General features: G+C 38.0%; 1 protein-coding gene across 3 annotated transcripts in view; it reads left to right on the top strand.

Moving 5' to 3' along the window:
* The window catches only part of STX7 (syntaxin 7), a 31,736-nt gene extending 14,115 nt beyond the window's left edge, over nucleotides 1-17,621 (top strand). For all 3 annotated transcript variants that reach the window (XM_053939376.1, XM_053939375.1, XM_053939377.1), the window contains exons 3-10: nucleotides 6,971-7,040; nucleotides 8,590-8,680; nucleotides 10,302-10,439; nucleotides 11,071-11,123; nucleotides 11,788-11,878; nucleotides 12,520-12,592; nucleotides 13,564-13,646; nucleotides 16,213-17,621. In XM_053939376.1, the coding sequence (XP_053795351.1) occupies nucleotides 6,971-7,040; nucleotides 8,590-8,680; nucleotides 10,302-10,439; nucleotides 11,071-11,123; nucleotides 11,788-11,878; nucleotides 12,520-12,592; nucleotides 13,564-13,646; nucleotides 16,213-16,305 (692 nt within the window). In that variant the 3' untranslated portion in view covers nucleotides 16,306-17,621. The remainder of the gene's footprint in view (nucleotides 1-6,970; nucleotides 7,041-8,589; nucleotides 8,681-10,301; nucleotides 10,440-11,070; nucleotides 11,124-11,787; nucleotides 11,879-12,519; nucleotides 12,593-13,563; nucleotides 13,647-16,212) is intronic.
* Nucleotides 17,622-20,593: the final 2,972 nt, after the last annotated feature.

Below are 20,593 nucleotides of genomic sequence, written 5' to 3' on the forward strand. Positions count from 1 at the left end.
GTACACTAGAATGAAATAATTACAACAGCACTGAAAAAAATGAGGGCAGATCCTGAACTTGAGACATTGTTGCTGGTGTTCCTGGTCACTCTGGGACATGATTCTATTTAGAAATGCCAGAAGCTGTAACAAAATATAAAGAAAAGTTTACATGACTGGATGTTTTCCCACTCTTCCAAGTGTACTGAATCTTTAGACCTTAGAGCTCAGTGGACAATCTTCAGGCCCATCCTCATTTTATTTTCTCCTTCCCACACATACATCAGTTAGTGTTTTTCTGTGCTGATGCATTCTCCTGTTTTAGAATAATCAGTATTACACACTGAGTTAAGACAGAATAAAGCAAATTACTTAAAACCAAATTATTGAAGTTTTTGGATTTGATTCCAATTAGGTGAGTTGCTGGGTGTGCTTTTTAGTGCAAGTTGGTATCTTTTGACTGGTGTCCTTGATTTGATTCCTCTGATAAACTGTTATTCTTGGTTAAAGTAGGGCTAGCAAGACAGCACTGTGGCATTGTGATTTATGTAAAATTGGAGGGAGTGAACTAGATTAATAGCTTTAAAGAGGGTCTTACATAGAAGACATCTGATGAAGATACTACAACTAAATCAGAATCACTGAGTCATAGAAAGGCTTGTGTTGGAAGGGACCTTAGAGATCATCTCGTTTCAACTCCCAGCCATGTGCAAGGATGCCATCAACATGACTATATCATGTTGCTCAAAGCCTCATCCAACCTGGTTGTGAAGATTTCCAGAGATGGTGCATCCACAGCTGCTCTGGGAAACCTGTTCCAGTGCCTCATCACACTCACAAGTAGAGAATTTTTTTCCTAAACCTATTCTCTTTCAGATTGAAGCCATTCCTCCTTGTCCAGTCACTAGGTGCCCTTGTAAAAGGTGTTTCTCTTCATTTTCCTTGATCTAGGAATGTTTTCTGCAGCATCTCTTTACTTTTAGTCAAGTACCCTCAGCTGAAGTGCAGAAGGAAAACACATTGAATTGGATTTGAATAAATTGAGGACGTCTGTTGTCCCCAGGCAAAAGCAGTTTTAAACTGGTGTAATTTTAACAAATAATTCTTTTGTTCCAATAACCTTCTCTGAAGGGACTCTGAAGTTTATTGGATTCCGCACAAATTAATCTGTGACTCACTTATTCAGCTGGAAAGAAGTAGGAGATTTCTTCACAGTTACCCAGCTGGTTGCAGCACGTGTGAGGTATTTGACAAAGCATATCTGCAAGCTGACTATGCTGGTGCTCTAGTCACTGCTTATTTGCCTTATGAAGCCATAGCTGGAGCATAAGGCTCACACGGAGCAAATCAAATGTTGTGTTAGGTGTACACAAAGGAACACTTTGCTGATTCTGTTTATTCTCCTTGGGCTCAGGAATAAGGAAAATGACTGAAAAGCAATGCCTTTAAACACCTGTTGTTGTTTTAGCCCTGTGAACCTCAGACAGTTACTAAAACCCTGTCTGTCACTTTTTAAGTATAGGGTGGTGACATAGGTGGGACCATTACAATTAACATTCAGGATGAGCTGTTCTGCTCCTTCTTCCTGTGAGGTCCCAACCCTTGATGTTTTGTAAGGCAGGTTTCATTGTGCTTGCTCTTCCTGCTTGTCTGGTTCTTGTCCTCTGCATTGCAGTGCCTTGGTGTTGTTGCTTGTGTTGCTGTTGGTGTTTCTTCCATCCATACCCAGTGAATGCCACATTTTCTGTGGAAGCATTAGACCATAGCTTTATGAAAATGGGAAATGTGGTGGGTCTGGCTGAAGGATGTTGAAAGAAACAGCTGCTGGATGGCTATAAAGCGGTCTTGTGTGATCAAAGTAAGAAGTGAGGTTACTGCAGTAGGGTAATAAGCAGCACTCATTAAACATAGTTGCCCTCAGTTTCATGCTTCTGTATGGAGGTCTATTTATTAGAACTCTCAGGATTATGTTGTTGATACATGTCATTCTCCATCTGTAAAGCTGCAACAAGCTTGGTCATGGCCACTTGGGGCTTTAACATGTGGTTTTCCACATGTTAAATGTGAAATAGAGCAGAGTTTAAGGTAGGAAGACAGATGATTGTAGGTAGCTAGAGAAAGCTTCCCTCCTGTAGCTGGAGTTTCTGGTAAACATTGCAAAGACCATCCTCAGTTTCCTTTGGCTAATGCTGTAGATGAACATCAATAATAGAATTTGGACACTTCTCAGTCCTGCCATAGAAGGTAGGTGACCTCTGCTCTGTACTTCATTTCTCTTAGTTCTCTTAGTTGATGCATCACCTTTCAAACATTAGAATTTTACTGAAGGATTTGGGTATTTTTTTTTTTTAACCTTTTCTAGTGCAGCAATGCTGTGGTGTTACACCTTGTACAGTGATTACTAATTCACTAATTGGGATTAAGTTTATTTGTACCCACGATATTAGAAGAAAGAAGTTGTTTGTGTTTTGATCTTCATTGCACTAATTTATATGTGCCTTTATTTTAAGTTTAAAACTTCCTATGCCACCTTTTAAATATTCTGATTTCAAAGACCAGAACCATCAGTTATGTCAACATGGATTTACTTGTAGTAATGAAACAGCTTTGCAAATCTGGCTGAAAAAGAAGACAAGGTAAGGAGGAAGGAGAGGAAACTTTCTTCTTTGCTTGCCAGCCTAAAGCGAGGGTAGATGTGTGATCCAATATGTGAAACATGGTTTTATTTATGAAAAAAATTGTATGTATTACAGATCAGTCAGGAATATGTTTCTCAAGTACTCCTACCTGTTAAACATTGTAAATATTTCCACTGCATCTACCTCTACTTCAGTGACTCTTGTAGAGAAAAGGAGGTTTTTTTATATCAGAGTCTACTGCTTTCCTTTTTATGTTCTCCTTAACTAGAGGAGAGCCTTCCACTGATTAGAAATGGAACCACTGTTTGGCTTAGTAAAAATAAACATGAGCTGACTCTTGAATAATTTTCTCTGTAGGAATTCAGGTTAGGTCTTAATTGTTTCTCTGGCTCATCATTAACCATGTCTGACCTGTTTCTGAGCATGTGACCAGCCTTAGAGAATCTGAGTAGCTTTTATCAGCTAATAGTTGTGTATTGTGAGAGCTAGACCAGGAATGCTGCAAAGACAAATGAAAAGTCTTCTTAATGTTATGGTATTCTTTCTAAGACAAGACTAGTTTTCAGGTGAAAAAAAAAAAAAGATATTTCTTTGCATGCAAGACAGCAGTTGCTTGGGAAAAAATGCATTCTGAAAAATACTCTGCTTCCTGCTCTGCTCAGTTTCTAAAGTGGACTTGCTTTCTTATATTGCCAGCCCTGACAATGTGCTGTTCCTGCTGGTGTAGTGTGAGACCTGACAGAGCTGTTGATTTTCATTCTGTGCAAACATCTACCCTGATGGGCAGTGTGAAGTGGCTGCAGGAGTTTGCCATACCCCAGTGACTTTGGTAAAGAACACCTGCATGCACACGTGGTGTGTGTCCTTGTACAGCTCCTGAGCAAAGTCCAGCAGCCACCTGTGTATGCCCAAGGAGCCTAAGTGCTCACGTGAGCCAGTGTCTGACTTTGCACTGAAAGGAATTAAAATAATGCACTAGATCCAGTCAGTCTCTGTGGCAGGATTGGTAATGTCCAGGACACAAGGGACCTTAGATTACTCCTGTCTTTTGCAACTCCTTGGGATGTTTGAAGAATTGGGAAACTGGGGAAAGGAAAACCATAAAAAGTGAAGTAGCCTAGGAACCTGTCAAAGCTGTGCTGTGATCTTGGGTCCCTGACTGTTACCAGTATGTTTGCAGTGCAGTGCTAGGGCTTTGTGAGCTAGGCCTAAACCTTTGGCTCTCTGGGACAATTGAATGTTACTGATGGATTGAGGGGACCAGATCAGATGCTGTAATCTGCCAGCCTGAACTCCCTATACAAGACTAAAAAGCTGGCTAAATGATGGAGGCAGTACCTCCACCAACCACCAACAGTGAAATCAGGAGTTTAGGAACTTCTGCTTTCCAAAGAGCAATCACAGGTTTTCAGCAGTTTTGCTCTTCATTGCCTTCTTGGTTCTTCTCGCTGCTTGTTTCACAAATGCAGCAGTGGAAGGAGCAAGCAGAGGTATTTCTGCAGTCTAACCTTTAGTGAGAGACGCTAAGGCTACCCTGCTTTTCCCTTGAGAAAAGGAAGGGGTATTGTCCTGTGATCTAAGAAGTTGCAAAGCTAGTTCTTGCTTTTAATCAGATTCTGTGAGACCTGTGTGTGCATGTGAGGGAAGTAGACCCTTTCCCTCTGTGATTCTCATGGTAATATCTTTAATCCTGTTAAAAAATTTTGTTCATGAAACTATCACTATAAACAGGATGTCTATAGTTTAGGTGGCTTTGTGATTATATGTATAATATTATATCAACTATTTGAATGAGAAGTAGCTACCGTGAGAAATTAGTAAAAACAAGCCAAACCAAAAGAGTTATAAGACTATAAAAAATATTTTCTAGGCTGTATACACGCCAGCATATTTATATTAATACAAAGGAGTACAAAGACTTGATTTCTTTAACTCATCAACCTGTAGGTATATACTGTAAATCAAGATATCAGGAAAGTCAGCTTTTCCACTTCCTTTGGTATACTGGTCCTACCAACTTGTTTTTGCCTTTTTTATGAAATGTCTTCTGGAGTGCTGCTGAAGGCTATGGGCCAAAATTTACTTTTTCTGGTCTGCCTTTTTTTCTGTTTTCTTACTTGAATAAGCATTTTCATTTTCCTATGTGATATACTTCATATAAAACAAATAATTTCTTTTTTTTCAATAATACCCATTATTGTGAAAGGTTAAGGTGGAAAATACTGAATTACAGGAAGCATAGAAGATGCTATTATTTCAGTCCTTAGGATTTTTTTTCTCTAATTTTTCCCCTTGTGATTTGAAGTCCTATTAGAAATTTGCTATTTTTATGTATACTTACAGACTTCATGGTAAAATGTGTTTTAATTTTATGCTAAGTTTTTGAATCACAAGACCTGAACTGCCACAAACTCTGCCTTTGGAATTGTATATCTGACCAGTTTTGAAGTGCTGGCTTTTAATTTTCTCTCAACCTATGTTCACCTTTAGAAGTAGGATAAATATGCAGTTAGTTTGGAATGCAAATATTTTAAGTACAGGCCATGTTTCGGGGAATTTTTATTTAAAACACAAAGCTGCATTTTCTTCACTTGCAGTTAAACAGTGTACCTCTAGGTGGCGCTAGGACACACCGGGACTTTCCTGTCTGGTTTTGTTTCCTTCTTACGTTCCCTTTAAAAGCACTACGGAATAACCGAGCTCCTCGGCTCTGGAGTCAGAAGGGAGAGAGCCTTGGAACAAATGCAGGATAATTACTGTTCAGTTTTATAGATATTAAAACTATATGCTCTTGAAGATAACACCAGCCAGTTATCTTTCTGTTTGTTTGAAAACAATGCATTATGCTGACCATAAAAAAGAAGCTTAATTACCCCGAGCTCGTGTTAATCAGTGTGTGTGAGCAGCTGCCCAGAAGTGCGGGCAGGCGGGCACTGCCTTGCCCAGCAGGCAGGAGGCAGAGAAAGGCTGGTCCTTAGTAGCCAAAATCAAAAATCTTCATTCATGTTTTACTGGTTTTCAGCTCAGTTAAAATACGAGCTGCATGAAACCCATCTTACAGTGCTATTCCTCACAGAAATTCTGTTAGTAGTTTATGCCATTTAGTTATCTCAAAAACACTTGGCTTAAGAATTTGATTTTTTACCTCATGTAAATCAAGCTTTCCCATTTTGATGTATTCATTACCTTGGTGTGCACACAAAGTATTGGCTATAGTAGTTGTCAGCACTGGGATGTTTTGTAAAGTAGTGTAGATAATCTAGTATCATCTATACAACATTCACTGGAGATTTGTTATGAAGCAAAGATCAGAATTAATATCATTAATAAAAATGCTTTAAGGAATTGCAGTTTTATCTAACTGGTTAACATAACTCATAGCTTATTTTCTCATTTTACCTGAAGTTCTGTCTCCTACAGATCACTTCTATAGTAAATGGAAAAGTACTCTTTTTTTAGTATGTTTTTCTTCCTTAGGTAGAGTTGTCGCTTATTGCATTTTTAACTGTATTTAAAAAAAAATAGTGAGCTAATGAAGTGAGAATCCCACATAATATCTTACCACATCTGTCTGTGTGGTACACCAGTCTGCCTGGGGAGAGCCACAGAAATACAGAGAAACTATAAGTTTTGCAGTTCGAGAAACTCCCTATCCTTTAAGTTTCTGTCTCTGTCTTAAGTTCCTTCTTGTTTTTTTATGTGACAGTAAAATATATTAGGTTGAAAATAAGGCTCAGATAATATGTTGCTTGCAGTTCAAAACTAATATGTTGAATGAAATGCACTTTAAAATCACTGGCAGTTTATATCCCAGACTTAGAAACATAAGATTCTCAAAATTGCAATTTAAACCTGGACACATGAGTTTTATTTCCTTTTTAATGTACTGTAAACCCATGAATGCTTTATTGCTGTCTCTTCATTGATGCATGGATTCTGAAATATTTGTGTAAGATAATGTTCTAGAAGTCTTCCATATGGTTTTCCATAATGATATGCGTAAAATAAACCAGCATAAGAATGGTGCTGTTTATTTTAAAAAAATATAATAAAGCCCCCGATTTAGACTTATTATAATGAAATAATTTACTAATCTTTAAATTGCCTGTTGCTACCTAAAAATTTGAATACATTCCCATCCTTCATAAGAAACCTCAGGTTTTGTCTTTGACGTGGCAAAAATCGTTCAGTAGTTATTCTGGGACTTACAAATAGGATCTTCGTAGTAGGTTGAAGAAGTCCTGCATATCTGTTTCTGTCAATATGGCTTTAGAATTGTCAAGCAAAAATGCATTCAACTGAATAGCAATTGTCTCTGCCCCATTCAAATTTTTGTTCCTCTTCACAAACAGCTGCTGAAATACAAAGAATACTCCATCAGCTTGGAACACCACAGGACACACCTGAGTTGAGGCAACAGCTGTGAGTACTTCACATCATAACACTTAATTTCATTGCATTGTAAACAATCTCCTCTTAGGTGATGAGATGGGCTTCTGTTAGGCAAAGTACTTGATTTCCCTGAGAAAGGTGAGCATAGAGAAATATTTGAAACTTAGATGTTGAGATGTGCTTTCTAAAAGTAAGATAGTCTGTAAACTCGAATCAGCTTATTTGCCTGTGCATTTTGCCTGCAGTATCAGTGCATCTATAAAACCTGTGCTGTTTGTTAGTAAAGTGCCACAACCAGAAAGCAGTATCACTGCTCAAAAACATACCCCCATACCCCTCCACTCCAGTCAATGCTTCCAAACTGCCTGTAGAAATGTCACAAGGTAATGAAGATATTGGGGTGGGTTTTTTGTGAGGTGGAATACTGGAAGAGGAAGGGGAATGTTGTTTTTAGTGATGAAAGCTACAGTAAGGGATGACATTATAGAATAAATACCTACCAGAAATAGTAGCATAACAGAAGTGAAATCAAGACTCCAAGGCAGATGCTCTGCTGGAGTTCAGTCACCTAAAGGTGGACTTTCCCTAATATGCCTCTAGGAGAGACAGCAGCTGCTCTCTATTTCTCTGCATGGTCTAATGAACCAGTATGATTTTTTAAATTAAACTCCTTTACCACATTAATCTCAGCATCACAAATGCATGTAAGCAACATGTGCTTATCCTGGCATTTTTTGTGTGTTTCATGCTGTGCTGAGGTCATTGAATATTAGGAGGAGGTGTGTATTGGACCAAAGTTGTGATGTTCATTTTGTGTGAACAGCCAAATTTCTTCATAATGGCCTGAGTTCAGGGCCCATAACATTACCCAGGGGATATTCTATTGGGGACTGGGAACAGGTGAAGAGCAACATACATACACAATTGATGCAATAACCCAACAGGATCTAGGCATAAATTCACACCTATACAGTACAGAAATTGGTGTTAAGGACATGCTTCAGACCCTTATTGGGATAATTGATGTATATAGGGTAAACTTGCTTGAGTTTTCATTGGTCTTTCAATTGTCTGAATATTTAGCCTTTCCAAGAGTTATTTGATTATTTTAAGTATTGATGCTGATGGCTTGATAATAGCTTTCCAGGTAAAACCTTTTTATATAGACTAGGCGAGGAAGATGCCAAAGCAGGTAAAGAATTTGAGTTGCTTCAGAAAAAAAAAAAAGTGAATAGTGGTAAAGGATTGTGTGATAATATCAGAAGTATTCATATGAATAGTATGAAAGTATGTCTTCATAATGACTATAAATGTATTGCTGCACATGAGTAAAATAGAGGAAACCTAGGGGCAAAAAAAAAAAGGTGATTAATTATTATGTTGTCATACTGCACAATACACATTCTTCAATACCTGTCCTGCCTGGAATACATGATTTTATGCCTTTACAGCGAAGAATAGACTAAAGATGTCTTTGTGTGCTTCAGAGAAGCTTTTAGTAATTATGTTTTTCTAAGAATCTGTGACATTCAGCAAAGTAACCCAATGGTCTCTAATGAAAATTTGGATTTGGTTTTAGGCAACAGAAGCAGCAATACACCAATCAACTTGCCAAAGAAACTGACAAATACATTAAAGAGTTTGGATCTCTGCCTGCAACAAGTGAACAGGTATAAAACCAAAAAGCATAGCTTGTTTAACTAATATGTTGGTTCATGTAAAGTATTTTAGTAACTTCAGTTCTTTATTCCTGCTTTCAAAGCACTGTTTAGTTAGTCAACACATTTGCACAATGCGGGAATACACTAAAATGTAAGAATATTTTGTTGGTGACCAGACTTGTCCCAAACTTGTTTTTATGTATCAGGAATGAAGTAGTGGGAATCAGGGCAGTGTGCTGTGCCTTTCTGCTTTTTTAGGTCGCTGGACACTTTATAATCCATTGCAGTGATGCTGTATTTGACTCTGCCAGCACTCTGACTGCTTCCAGGGTCAAGAAATTGTGTGCCAAAACACTGCTCACTCACTGTCTGAATAATTTGATTATCACAGTATGTCTGTTCTGCATTATTCAGATCAGCATATGCTATGTCTTGTCACAGGCTTTTCCTTTCTCAAGAGGACTAGACAGGATCTGTTACTAAATCAACCTTCTTTCTGAGGTCTGTGTAAAATCTTTCAGTCAGAAACTTGTGAAGTGGCTGTTGTGGTTAGCACACTTCTGTCTGCCCTCCTGTGGTTTCTTATCCTAGCAAAATCTGTCACTTAAATAAGGGAAGAACAACAGGATCCTAGAAAATATGGATTCAAGTTATCGTCACTTAAACAACTAGCCTGGTCTGTGGGTAGTTACTAAGGGGCCTTTGGAAAAGTGAATGGTCTTGAAACACAGAGTTAAAATGGCAGGCCATGAACCATGTGTGCTCATTCTGTCAAGCTGTAAACTTCTAACAGCAGTGTTAGAACTTGATCTTGGTATATAACCTCTAGTTCAGCCGAAGTATCTTTAGTTTGTTGGGTTTTTTTCTGTTTGCTTATCTTGGAGTTGAAAAGTTCACAGTGAAATGTTTACTGTTTAATTTTACCCTTTTATCAAAGGTATTTTTTAATGAAATGTATAAATAACAGATTCATGAATGGCAAATGACAACCTATCAGAAATTTGTAAGGGTTGATGTATGAATATATTTAGGCAAATATTGTGGAGGCTTTCCTGAGTGCCCAATATTCCCCTTCCCCTTACTACATCTTAAAAAAAACCCAAACCTGAAAGGTTAGAACAAGTATTTCTGGATCTGTTCTAAAGCATTTAAGGGGGTGTGTGAACCCACTTCTGGATTCAGTTCAATATGTATTTCTGGCTTTTATGTAAAATATATATGAAGTGCTCTGTTCTTTCTTTTCTGCATCCTTCCTCCCCTCTATATTCAGTTACCTCTGCATATATTAGCATTCCTGGTGTCAAAATATTTCACACCAAATCAGAAGATTTTACAAGCAGTGGATAATAAGGAAGGTAGAAGCTTTCTTATCACTGCTCATTTCTCACTTTCAGCTGTTAAATGAAAATAAGTACATTGATTTCTTCTTTAAATGCCTTAATTTGTGTGGTTATGTGATCCCAGAAGGAGAGAAGGTATGTCCATGGAATTGCAAATGGTTTTGTTGACGGCCTTCCCTTACAGCAGTTTAGAAGAAAGGGTATATATGCCTTGGTATTTAGCAGACTGGAAATAGTCAAGCCTTGAAAGCCTGAGCTCATTTGACTTGGTAAAACTTTTTCTCCTACAGCGTCAAAGAAAAATACAGAAAGACCGTCTTGTGGGAGAGTTCACCACAGCACTAACAAATTTCCAAAGACTCCAAAGGCAAGCTGCTGAGAAGGAAAAAGACTTTGTAGCCAGAGTAAGAGCCAGCTCAAGGGTGTCCGTAAGTATCAGAAAATGTGCCACTATATTCTTTACATTGGTGTTAGTGCCTCCACAGTGTGACTTAGCTTATAGCTGAGTCGAAATGCTGCAGAACATGTGCTATATGATTTTATAGTAAAGGCTGCATTAAGTTGTAATAATCTCCCTCAACAGCTATTACTTTTTCCTTGCCTTTATCATACAAAGGAATGAACTGCCCATGTTCATGCTGTGATCTTGCAAAAGCAACACCTAGTGAATTTTGAAATGCTTTTGCTCTACCTTTACATATCAACAGATTTTTTCCTTTGGGGAAGAATGACTTGCCAGATTTCAGTGGAGTATTAAGGTGGAGGAGTGCTGAGTAGCTTCAGATTTTCCTTGTCAGTATATCAATTTTGCCTTTTCACTTTGTGCCAAATACACATTCTGTACTTGTAAGTTGCAGCAGGCAGTTACTGAGCTGAATGCTTTTACTCATATTTCAGCCTTATGCTTGCATAAAGCAAAATCAGGATGAGAACGTGTTGAATCATGTTTCAGTTTGACTTACAAGAAACCTCCCAGTATTGACTTCTTATAGAAATGCTGCCAGTGCTCTTTTCAGGGCTATAATGTTTTACTTATATTTTTAAACACTGATCATGTAGGGTGGGGCTCCAGAAGATAACTACAAAGAAGGAACACTTGTCTCTTGGGACAGGTAGGTTGAATTACTTAATATGCCTTATCCTAGCTCAGAATAGTGAAGGGCCTGCAGGGAAGTAAGCTGCCTATGGTTTTTTTTTTTTGGTGGTTAGTATAAAGATACTTTGGCATACATTGGGAGAAAAAGAAGCAGTTCACATAATGTCCCTCCTTTTTACCTGATGCTTCAGCTCCAGCCATGTTCTTTAGCTCCCCTAAGCTGCATTTGGGTTTTCTGGGACCCAAACTTAGGGAAGAAGCGTCCAGCTTGAATAAAGTAAAGCTGTTGTGGTAAGGGCCAGGATTTACTGGGAACTCCCATTACTTCCATATTCTTCAAGAACTGTTTCTTGGTCTCAGATTCTTTTTTGTTGCTCAGATAGATGTAAACTATGCAGTTGATAATTCAGAAGGAACTTTGACCATGTATTCATACCTAGAATTTCCAGTAAGTCACCTGTTCTGTGCAGCACTGCTCCAGCAGCTCTGATATGCCAAAGCTGTGATGGCCATACCATTTCTGTTAGCCAGGGACAGACAAGGGTAAAAATACACCATTTTATTAACTGATAATGTGAAATGTACTATGTATTTAACTGTAGTTTTATCCTTACAAATAATTTCTCATTGTGTTTGTTCAATTCTGCATGGGTGTTGGTTTTGTGTTTTTTGTCTGATAGTCAACCACAAGCACAAGTGCAAGATGAAGAAATTACAGAAGATGACCTCCGTCTTATCGAGGAGAGGGAATCTTCCATTAGGCAGCTTGAAGTAAGTACAGGTAGTTTTACAGCAGAACATGTTTTTGATGTTCCAAAGAAATAGCATTTTTAAAGGCGCATGAGCATTAATTGGAGGCATGAATCTTGAGCAGTTTAGATTTGTCTGTGGGTATGTGTTTTCCCTTCAAAACTGCAAATATTACCTTTAGATGTGAAATGTACATTTGGAATCTACTGTATGAAAGCCATCTTTAGATATACTGTGTTTAATTTCAGCAGTTCTGCTGTGGAATAAGAGTGCTCATGTGATTGCAAGAAAAAGTGCCATTTTTTTCCAATAAGGTCATATTATAGAACCATTTTAAACAGTGAATATAAATGTAGCAAAATTATACCTCTCCTCACGCATCTTCCCAATGTATTGTTCAACATGTACATTTCTAAGTGGATTTTTTTAACATTTCTGAAATAGAGATTTTCTGTTTGATTCAAACAGAAGTAAGTAAGTGTTTCATAAACTCCTACTAAAAGTACCAGAAAAACCTTCAAAATAAGCACATTAAGGTTTTTTTTTATCCTGTAGTATAAAGAGTCATGGGTGGACACCCTGGAGGAGAAGGAACAGTATTCATATTTAAATGCAGGTAGATGCTAAAATGTGTGACGTACATTAATGATTTCATTTTGCAGGCTGATATTATGGACATCAATGAAATTTTCAAAGATCTAGGAATGATGATTCATGAACAGGGTGATGTGATAGGTAAGTGCAATTCAATTATCTGAATTTTTTTTTATTCAGTTTCTCTGGAGAGCTGCAGTAGACCTTCTTTTTGCTGGAAAAATTCCTCTAATGACTCTTATCAATGCTAAAGCAAATCAGATGCAACCTAATAATGGGTAGACTGGCTGAGATGACTGGGATTATGGTAAGAAAGAGTGCTTAAAATCTAGTTTAAAACATGCAATTATTCATGTGTACAAAATGTCTTTAAAGTAGTTTTTTGAACTGTTTGTACGTAAAATTGGAGTTTGTGGGACATTTTATTGTATTTGTTAATGAATTGAAGTGTGCAGATTCAGCAAAGATTCGTGCTTTGCCTTTCATCCAAACAAGTTTATTGTTTTAACAAAATGTGATCGGAGAATCCATTTTCTGTAGCAACTGTTAAGTCATGCTCTTGTCTTATGTCCAGAACATATTTTCAGAGCTTTTTTTATCACCTTAATCCATAATCGGTTCATGTTTTTCTACTGAAAAAAATACAATCTGTGTCAATATGATAGAACACCAAACTAGAATCAGGCCTCTTGGGATATTGTTTGGTCCATTGCCTCTGTTTCATAAACCTTAGGACTTTTAATCTGAGCAGAAAGTAGTCAGTAACAAGTTGGAGGACAAGTAAAAGGCAGTTTTAAAAGGGAAAAAAAATGGTAGAAGTACTGGAAATTTCTGCCCTGATTGGTATAGAAGTTTTAGCCCTGCATGCAGAATGGGAGAGCTGTTACTTGACATGAATTCAGCCAATTATTGCCTGAGCAGTTCTGGAATGAACTCAGGCATAAGTGTAGGATTGGTCAAACTTTCATAATACAAAGTACACTGATGAATACTGATGAAGACACCAGCATTTTCGGGCAGCTATTTATATGCTTTCAAGTATATTTCAGCATTCCAAACCTTTGTCTGGGTTATGACTTATCAAAATTGAAATCTTTCTTTTCAAAACAAAGACAGCATAGAAGCCAATGTGGAAAATGCAGATGTACACGTGCAGCAAGCAAACCAGCAGCTGTCAAGAGCAGCGAACTACCAGGTAATGCCAGTTGTGTGAAACTGTCCTGCAGTAGTCCTGACTTACACTTTCTTATGCACTTCATATTTTGCCTAGCAAGTTCCTCAAGGCTTGAAGACTTAAAGGTATATGTTAGACTACAATGGTATTTCTAGGTAAATATAAAATAAGTCAGTGACTTCTGAAAGCTTTGGGTTTCCTGTGAGGCTGTTTCCAGCCAGACTGTTTCAGAACCTTTTGAGATTCTACGAGAGCACCTGGAGTTACATCTTTAATTAAAACAAACAAACAAAAATCCCAAAACCAACAAAAAACACCTTACACAAACAGACTCCTACTTTTATAATTCAAGAAGTTAAAGGTTCCTGTATATGGGAGAGCAAGCCTTTGGAGATCACTGGAGGAGTAGGGAAGATAGGAAGGAAAATCTTCTGAAGATGTGGCCAGTTAGAACCAATTTTTGCTGTCTAAAATCTTCCTGAAGCTGTATATATCCAGGTTTTGTTACTTGCTACATTGATGCTAAAAACATATTTCAAACTGTCAAACTTTTTCTAAAAGCCTTTTAATGCCTTTAAATGCCACTTCTTTATAATATTTTTGGAACTTATTAGAAATAATCATATTAGTAATTAATCTTCCCCTTTAAGTTAGAGTTAGTCCTTAGACTTTTTTTTTAAAAAAATCCTCTTATGTGTGTTAGTAGTAGCTAGGGCAGTAAATGAGTGACAGAATGTCTGAAAGACTGCCTGCTGATTTCAGAAGTAGGAGAGGGTGCATCCTTGAGCTGTATTCTCAGGGCTAATTGTTACCTTAAGTACATTTGATGACTCCTATTTTGATACTTAAAAAATTCAGAAAAAAAATAACAGCAGCCAAAAATGTCAGTGTAAGGTGTAAGTTTTCTGGTTGAAATTTAAAATTAAAAACTTCATGGTTTTTTTTGAGGAGGAAAGCATCTTCTGCTCTCAAAGGAAGGTTATCAAGACTTGACAAGCTTCTGTTCAGTGGGTCTTGCAGGAAGCACCAAACACTGCAGAGTTGCTCTGTGATTGGATGAAAGGAGTGTGTAGTTTGTTTTGGGTTTGAACTTTCCTTTGCTTGAAAACTTATCCTTGTTCTAAGGTCCTGAAAAATTTCAGCAACTATTGTATCTGGCCTGACACCCTCAAGGGAGTGTTAGAGGCCCAGGTGTGCTGGGAGGCACAAGGCTGTTGATACCCCTACAGCTCCTGTTTGTGGTTGGATAAGCTCTGTATCATTCATCTGCCCTGTGGATTGCATAGCAGAGCAATATAGGCCAAGCCAGGTTGCTTCAGCACTTGTAGAAATGGTCAATTGTATGTTGAAATAAGTTTACCATGCCTTACTTAAGTAGTATTACAGGGGAAATGTTTGACTTTAATGCATTTCTGGTAAGAGGGAGGTCAGCAGGATGCAGAAGGGAGAGATTGTGAGTGTTAGGAGATAATGGACACAGGAGGAAGGTACTCCAGCAAACTGATTGAGTTCTAGCAAATAAAATGAAGAAGTGAAGAAATCTTAGCCTGATGGTAGGAGAAGTGGCAATGAGACAATAAAACTAGAAAAAGTGAATCGTTATGAAATTTGGTGGTCTGGCTATTACTGGTCAGAGAACTGACTGCTTCAATGAAGAATTGACACAGATGTTATTCTTCAGAGAAGAAAATTTAAAAAAAAACAAAACATCAAAACCACCCAGGCAGAAGATCTTTTGCCAAGTACAGCACAGATTAGCTTTACTTCTGGGGCTATGGCCTAGAACCTCAAGATCTGAGAGTTGTTATTCCTTGGCTATCAGCAAGAGCCCAAGAAACCCACTTGGTAATTTTCTTCCATCCTGTGAAGGAAACCTTCAGATTCTGTACCCTTCAGGTAAAGGATGAAAGACTGCTGCTGGTCTTGAGTGCTTTGGTATCTCAAGTTACAGACCTGTATGGGAAACGTGAACGTTCTCAACATGCTCATAATTTGGACTTTATTGTAGTGACATCTATTTAAGTGGTTCTCTAGTCATGTCTCTTTGTTTTGTTTTGTTTTGTTTTTTTTTGTTGTTGTTGTTTGTTTGTTTTCTTTAAGAGCAAGTTCTACCTAAGAAACTTGACAAAAACACCTTTAAAATAACTGTGAATGGATACACAGCAGCCCAAAATTGTAGTCCATTGTTCCCTTCTGTATATACACTAACAGTATTTCTTTTCTAGCAGACCATTTCTACTTTCTCTGTTGTACAACCAGTTGTCCATTTTCCTCTCTATGCTCATGTTACTTCCCCCAGAGTTCTAATTACATCCATTCATTACATTACTGTGTTTTCTTTAACTAATTTATTATGTTTACTAGAAAATACCACTGATATCATTCTGTTGAATATAGCCATAAAGTAATGTAGACTGCTTTTTCTTTCCTTGAACATCTTCAGGTGTCTTGACCATCTTTATATGTAAGGACACAATTTAGTTGGATTGCACAAGCATTAGGACCATAAAAACATCTGAATAATTTTCTGATGTTCTGATATATTACAGTTTTCAATGAACTTTGTTTTTTTTTTCTCTGTTGCCAGCAAAGATCCCGAAAGAAGATGTGCATACTCATTATAATACTTGCTGTTGGAGCTTTGCTTCTTGGAATCGTCATATGGTTAATTGCAAGATAAGTCTCTGGAGAAAGCTTTGTAATTTGTATTTAAATTAGGAAATTCATAGTCATGGTTTGCTCATTGTGAAACTGAGTAAAATAGTGGTTCTGTACTTTATCACACTTACTTTTTTTATAAGACTTTTTGTTTTAACCTGGGAAATAATGTTCTCAGTACTGCCATCAGTATAACTGCCTGGCTTCTCAGATGTGGGTGCTGTCTTATCAGAAAAAAGCAGTCAAGGTCATAAACTGTTCCGTTAACTTAAACATGAAACATCTTAAGGTTTAGGGGGCTAATCAAAGTAATGATAACTTGTGTTGACGGGGTGGGTAATTATCTTTTAGGGTATTGCTAAATGTTGCTGCCAAAACAAACTCCTGAATTTTTGCTTGAGGCAACGAATTCACATCTCAGAATTTATTTTTAAGTTAGAAATATATTTCTTCTCTCTTTCCCATCCATCATGGTCACTTACCCATTTGATATGGGTTGTTCAAACATAAAACGTAGGTTGCTGAAGTTGATGTGATCACTCTTTTATACCTGAAGCCTGTGAATTAAGCCTTCAGTTTGCTTGAAATATTTGAAATGTTCCATTTATCTCTATATCTGGCATCAAGTATGGTTATGTCTGGAAGCCTCCTGCAAAGGTAGGTAGGTTGAATGATGTAATTATGTGAATTTTTTGTTCCAGTCCTTGCTTTAAGAAATACTCTGTTTTATTGCACACATCTGGTATCTTTGCATCTGAAGTGTGCATGAGTGAATTTCGTTAGATGAAAATATGCTCTAGTCTGTGACTTCATAGACTTACTGGGAAGAATGGAAATTCCCAACTTCCTAGCTGTACTTGAATGTCGCTGTTCTGAAACTGCTGTGATTTAGTTTCCATGAACAGGTGCAAAGTTGTATGTGATGTCTTTCACACAGCTTAAGAAAAGAAGTTCAATTCCAAGTTCATCACTGGTATTTGAAATGAAGTTAAAATTGGTGGAACTGACTGAAAGCATTTAAAAAGTTTGATGCTTATAGCCTTTAAAATGACATTTTTTTCCTTTTGTGCCATTTTATACTAATATATTAAAATTGTAAAACCACTTTTTTGCCAATTAATCTATTTGCTTTTTTACTTAATCTTGATGAACTAATATGAAAAGTGTACAGATAAAAAAGTCACTTAATCTGTATTTTAAAATGTTCTTCCATACCAAACTGATAGAGAATACACTGTGTACATGGTCAGCTATGAAATATTATTTGGGAAACATCTAACTGTAAGCATAAATGATTTGTAACCATACAACCAAAATAAAGGTCTTTTAAAGAGTGCACTTTTCTGGTAGTTGGGTTGTTTTTCAGAATCCATCTTGAAAAGCGCAGCTGTTGTCTTTGCCTTTATGTGAATGATTGAAACTTCTCAGAACAACTCCAGAGAATTTTAGATTAGCTGGTGAGGTAGCCCCCTCTCTTCCTGTACTGCACTTCATATTGTTAATGAAAATACTCCTGGATCTTGCATGCCCAGCTAGTGATGCTAATGCCCTGGGATTTTTGGTTTCAGACTACACTAGTCTAAACTAGAACAGCAGTCAACATTTTAGCCGGGTAGCTTTCTTACTAGTGAACTGTCTAAAACTGACTTCGGAAATTTCCTGGCTTTAATGTTTAACAAACTCTTTGTGCTACTGCAAACAGGCACAGAAGGATGACCTAATCCTATTTGCCCAGGAGTATCTTTTCCATGTTGCAATACCTCATATCTGCCTCTGTCAGTGACTGATTCCATTGACATGCTGAGGAATGAAAAGAGCTTTTTGGCAGCAGAACTTCACCGCTGACTCCTGACAGATCAGAAATTCTGTCTATGCTTAATACTTGTTACGTTGCATTTGTTGTTCTTGTTTGGTTTTCTATTAGGAGGATTCTCTACTAAAATGCATACCACCTTGAAGAATATTGTTCCTGGAAAGAGATGGTATATTTACCATCTTGTTTGATTGTTTACCTTATAAAGGCATGAATAACCTCTTTACTGAGTTTGTCCAGTAGTGACTGCAAGGTGGGATACATAAAAGCTTCCACTATGAGGTGCTGGTGAGAATCAGGCTGGGGCAACAGTACCAAATAACTTGGAAATTCTGCAATTTGCACAGCACTGCATTTCCCAAACCCCTGCTGCAACCTGTGGTCTCTGCTCTTCTGTGTCTGATTTGTGTGCATGTCTTAATTTCCAACATGGAATTGTCTCTTTATCTTCAGAGTCATGTGCCTGCTCAGCTGCTCTCTGGTGTTGGTGGTTGGGACACTCCGAGGGAGAAGAGTGCTGCTGAGAATCGTGGGTGCCTTGCTTGCTTTCATTCATGATTTATTGAAATAAAACCCTGTTTGTGGTGTGGGGGTGCCTCCCCCACATGCTGTCAGATGAAAGAATTCTTCCTTGCATCCTATGGAAGTGGGATACTGGAGCTCTTTACCTCTGGATGAGATGAAGGGCCAGCTCTCAGAAGTCACAGGGATGGTTCTGGCAGATATGGTGGCCACTGCTGCTGCTGTCACCCAAGGGGCTGGTGGGGAGGTCAGTGCTGGAATGTTTACACACAAGCTCCTGTACCTGTTGGAGAGACCAGCCTGCAAGGCCCTAATTGCACATTAAGGATCTTTATGCTGTTCATTTTCAAACTTGATTAGGCAGAAACAAAGTGCTGGGAGGGGTTGTATTTAGAGTGTCCATGTTGGGGGGCATAAATATTCCTTTCTAACCTGTTCTTAATGGAGCTTCTCTCTATCATTTCCCTCTGCTACATGCATACACTCTAAAATGTACTAAATGCAACTTTCAAGTACTTTAAGGAAGCTTTGATATCTATTAAGAATCCAATAAAACATCTGGGTGTAACATGTATGAGTCAATGTTTTTAGAGCAAAGATTTTGGCTGTTCTGAATTATCTGTCAATATCTGTCAGATTAGGAAGGCCAAAAAATGCAATCAAAGCACCCTTCATTTTACTGAAGGAACCTTCTAAGAATAGTTCCTTTGTAGTTATCTTAACCACACACCAGGGGTGCTTCTCTGTTCTTTCTTACTTTTTCAAAGGGCTGAAAATCACAGCGCACAGCTTTTTAAAGGTTTTTCTTTTCTCTTTCCCTGCACCCTTTTAAATTGTCCTGATAATCAGCAGGGTATGCAATATCCCCAAGCTAACTTTGTACCTAGGATCTTTCTTAAGTCACCCACCCACACATTGTGTGTGTATTGTCAGCAAATATGTTTGGTGTCAGAGGGGTGGGCTAGATTTTGGATATCAATAGTTTGAAACCATGATGAAAAGAAGGAGTAAGGGGTCTAAAGGTGGGGGAAGGGAGAGAATGACATGATATGTTAGTGAATTTGAGCCAATACCCTCATAGTTGATCACTGGCTTGGGATGTTTCAAGCACTGTGTTGTTGGGTATCACATTTGAAAGAGATTACTTGCTTGGCTTTTGTTTAATTCTGATTGAACCTCGATGATTTCAAGGGCACCAGTGAGAGAGGAAAGTGCAGAGATCTCCTTGCTGCTGGATATGAACAGCTGATGACTTTTGTATGGTGCCTGTGGTGCAAAGGGGTGCTTAAGTGGGTACCATGCAGCTTTCCCTTTCAGTTTGCAATTAAGTCCAGAGCTCTCGCCCAAAGTTGTTGTGGAGTGAGGACTAATTATCCTCTGATGAGGTGCCCACCTGCAGAGCTATTCTAGATGCTATTGCAATATAAGGGTTGCAAGAATAAATACCTGAAAAGCAATCAGCTTCCAGGTGTCTTTGTCCTTGTAGGGGTCTGAGGGGGCCCCTGATGCTACAGAGATTTCTGTAGCTCAAGAATGCAGATAACAAAGCATTTACTTAGCTTTGTGTATCCTGATACATGATATCCTTCTATAATAAAGGGAGTTGTATTTGCATAATACTAAAGAACTCCACAAATCCAGGAATAACCAGAAAAGGTAGCAAAATCTGCAACTTTTAGAGGCAGAGAGCAACAAATGATGCTGTAACTTGCCTCTTAATACAACTAATTCTCAACTTTTCCTGTTGGCTATATTGAATGTCTAGTGTTTAGCTCAACTGTAGTGATTTGGTTTGCTCCTATCCCATGTATCTCTATTTCAAATATCAGAAAGGTACTCAGGAAGGGGAATGCATCGCACTTGTGGGTATGGTGCAGGTACAGAGGAGGGCCACAAAATGGCTGGAGCACCTTTTTTCTGAGATCTGAGAGAGTTGAGTTTTTCAGCCTGGAGAAGAGTCCAGGGAAACTTATTT

The sequence above is a fragment of the Vidua chalybeata genome, chromosome 3 (genome assembly GCF_026979565.1).
Source record: "Vidua chalybeata isolate OUT-0048 chromosome 3, bVidCha1 merged haplotype, whole genome shotgun sequence".
NCBI classification, from domain to species: Eukaryota; Metazoa; Chordata; class Aves; order Passeriformes; family Viduidae; genus Vidua; species Vidua chalybeata.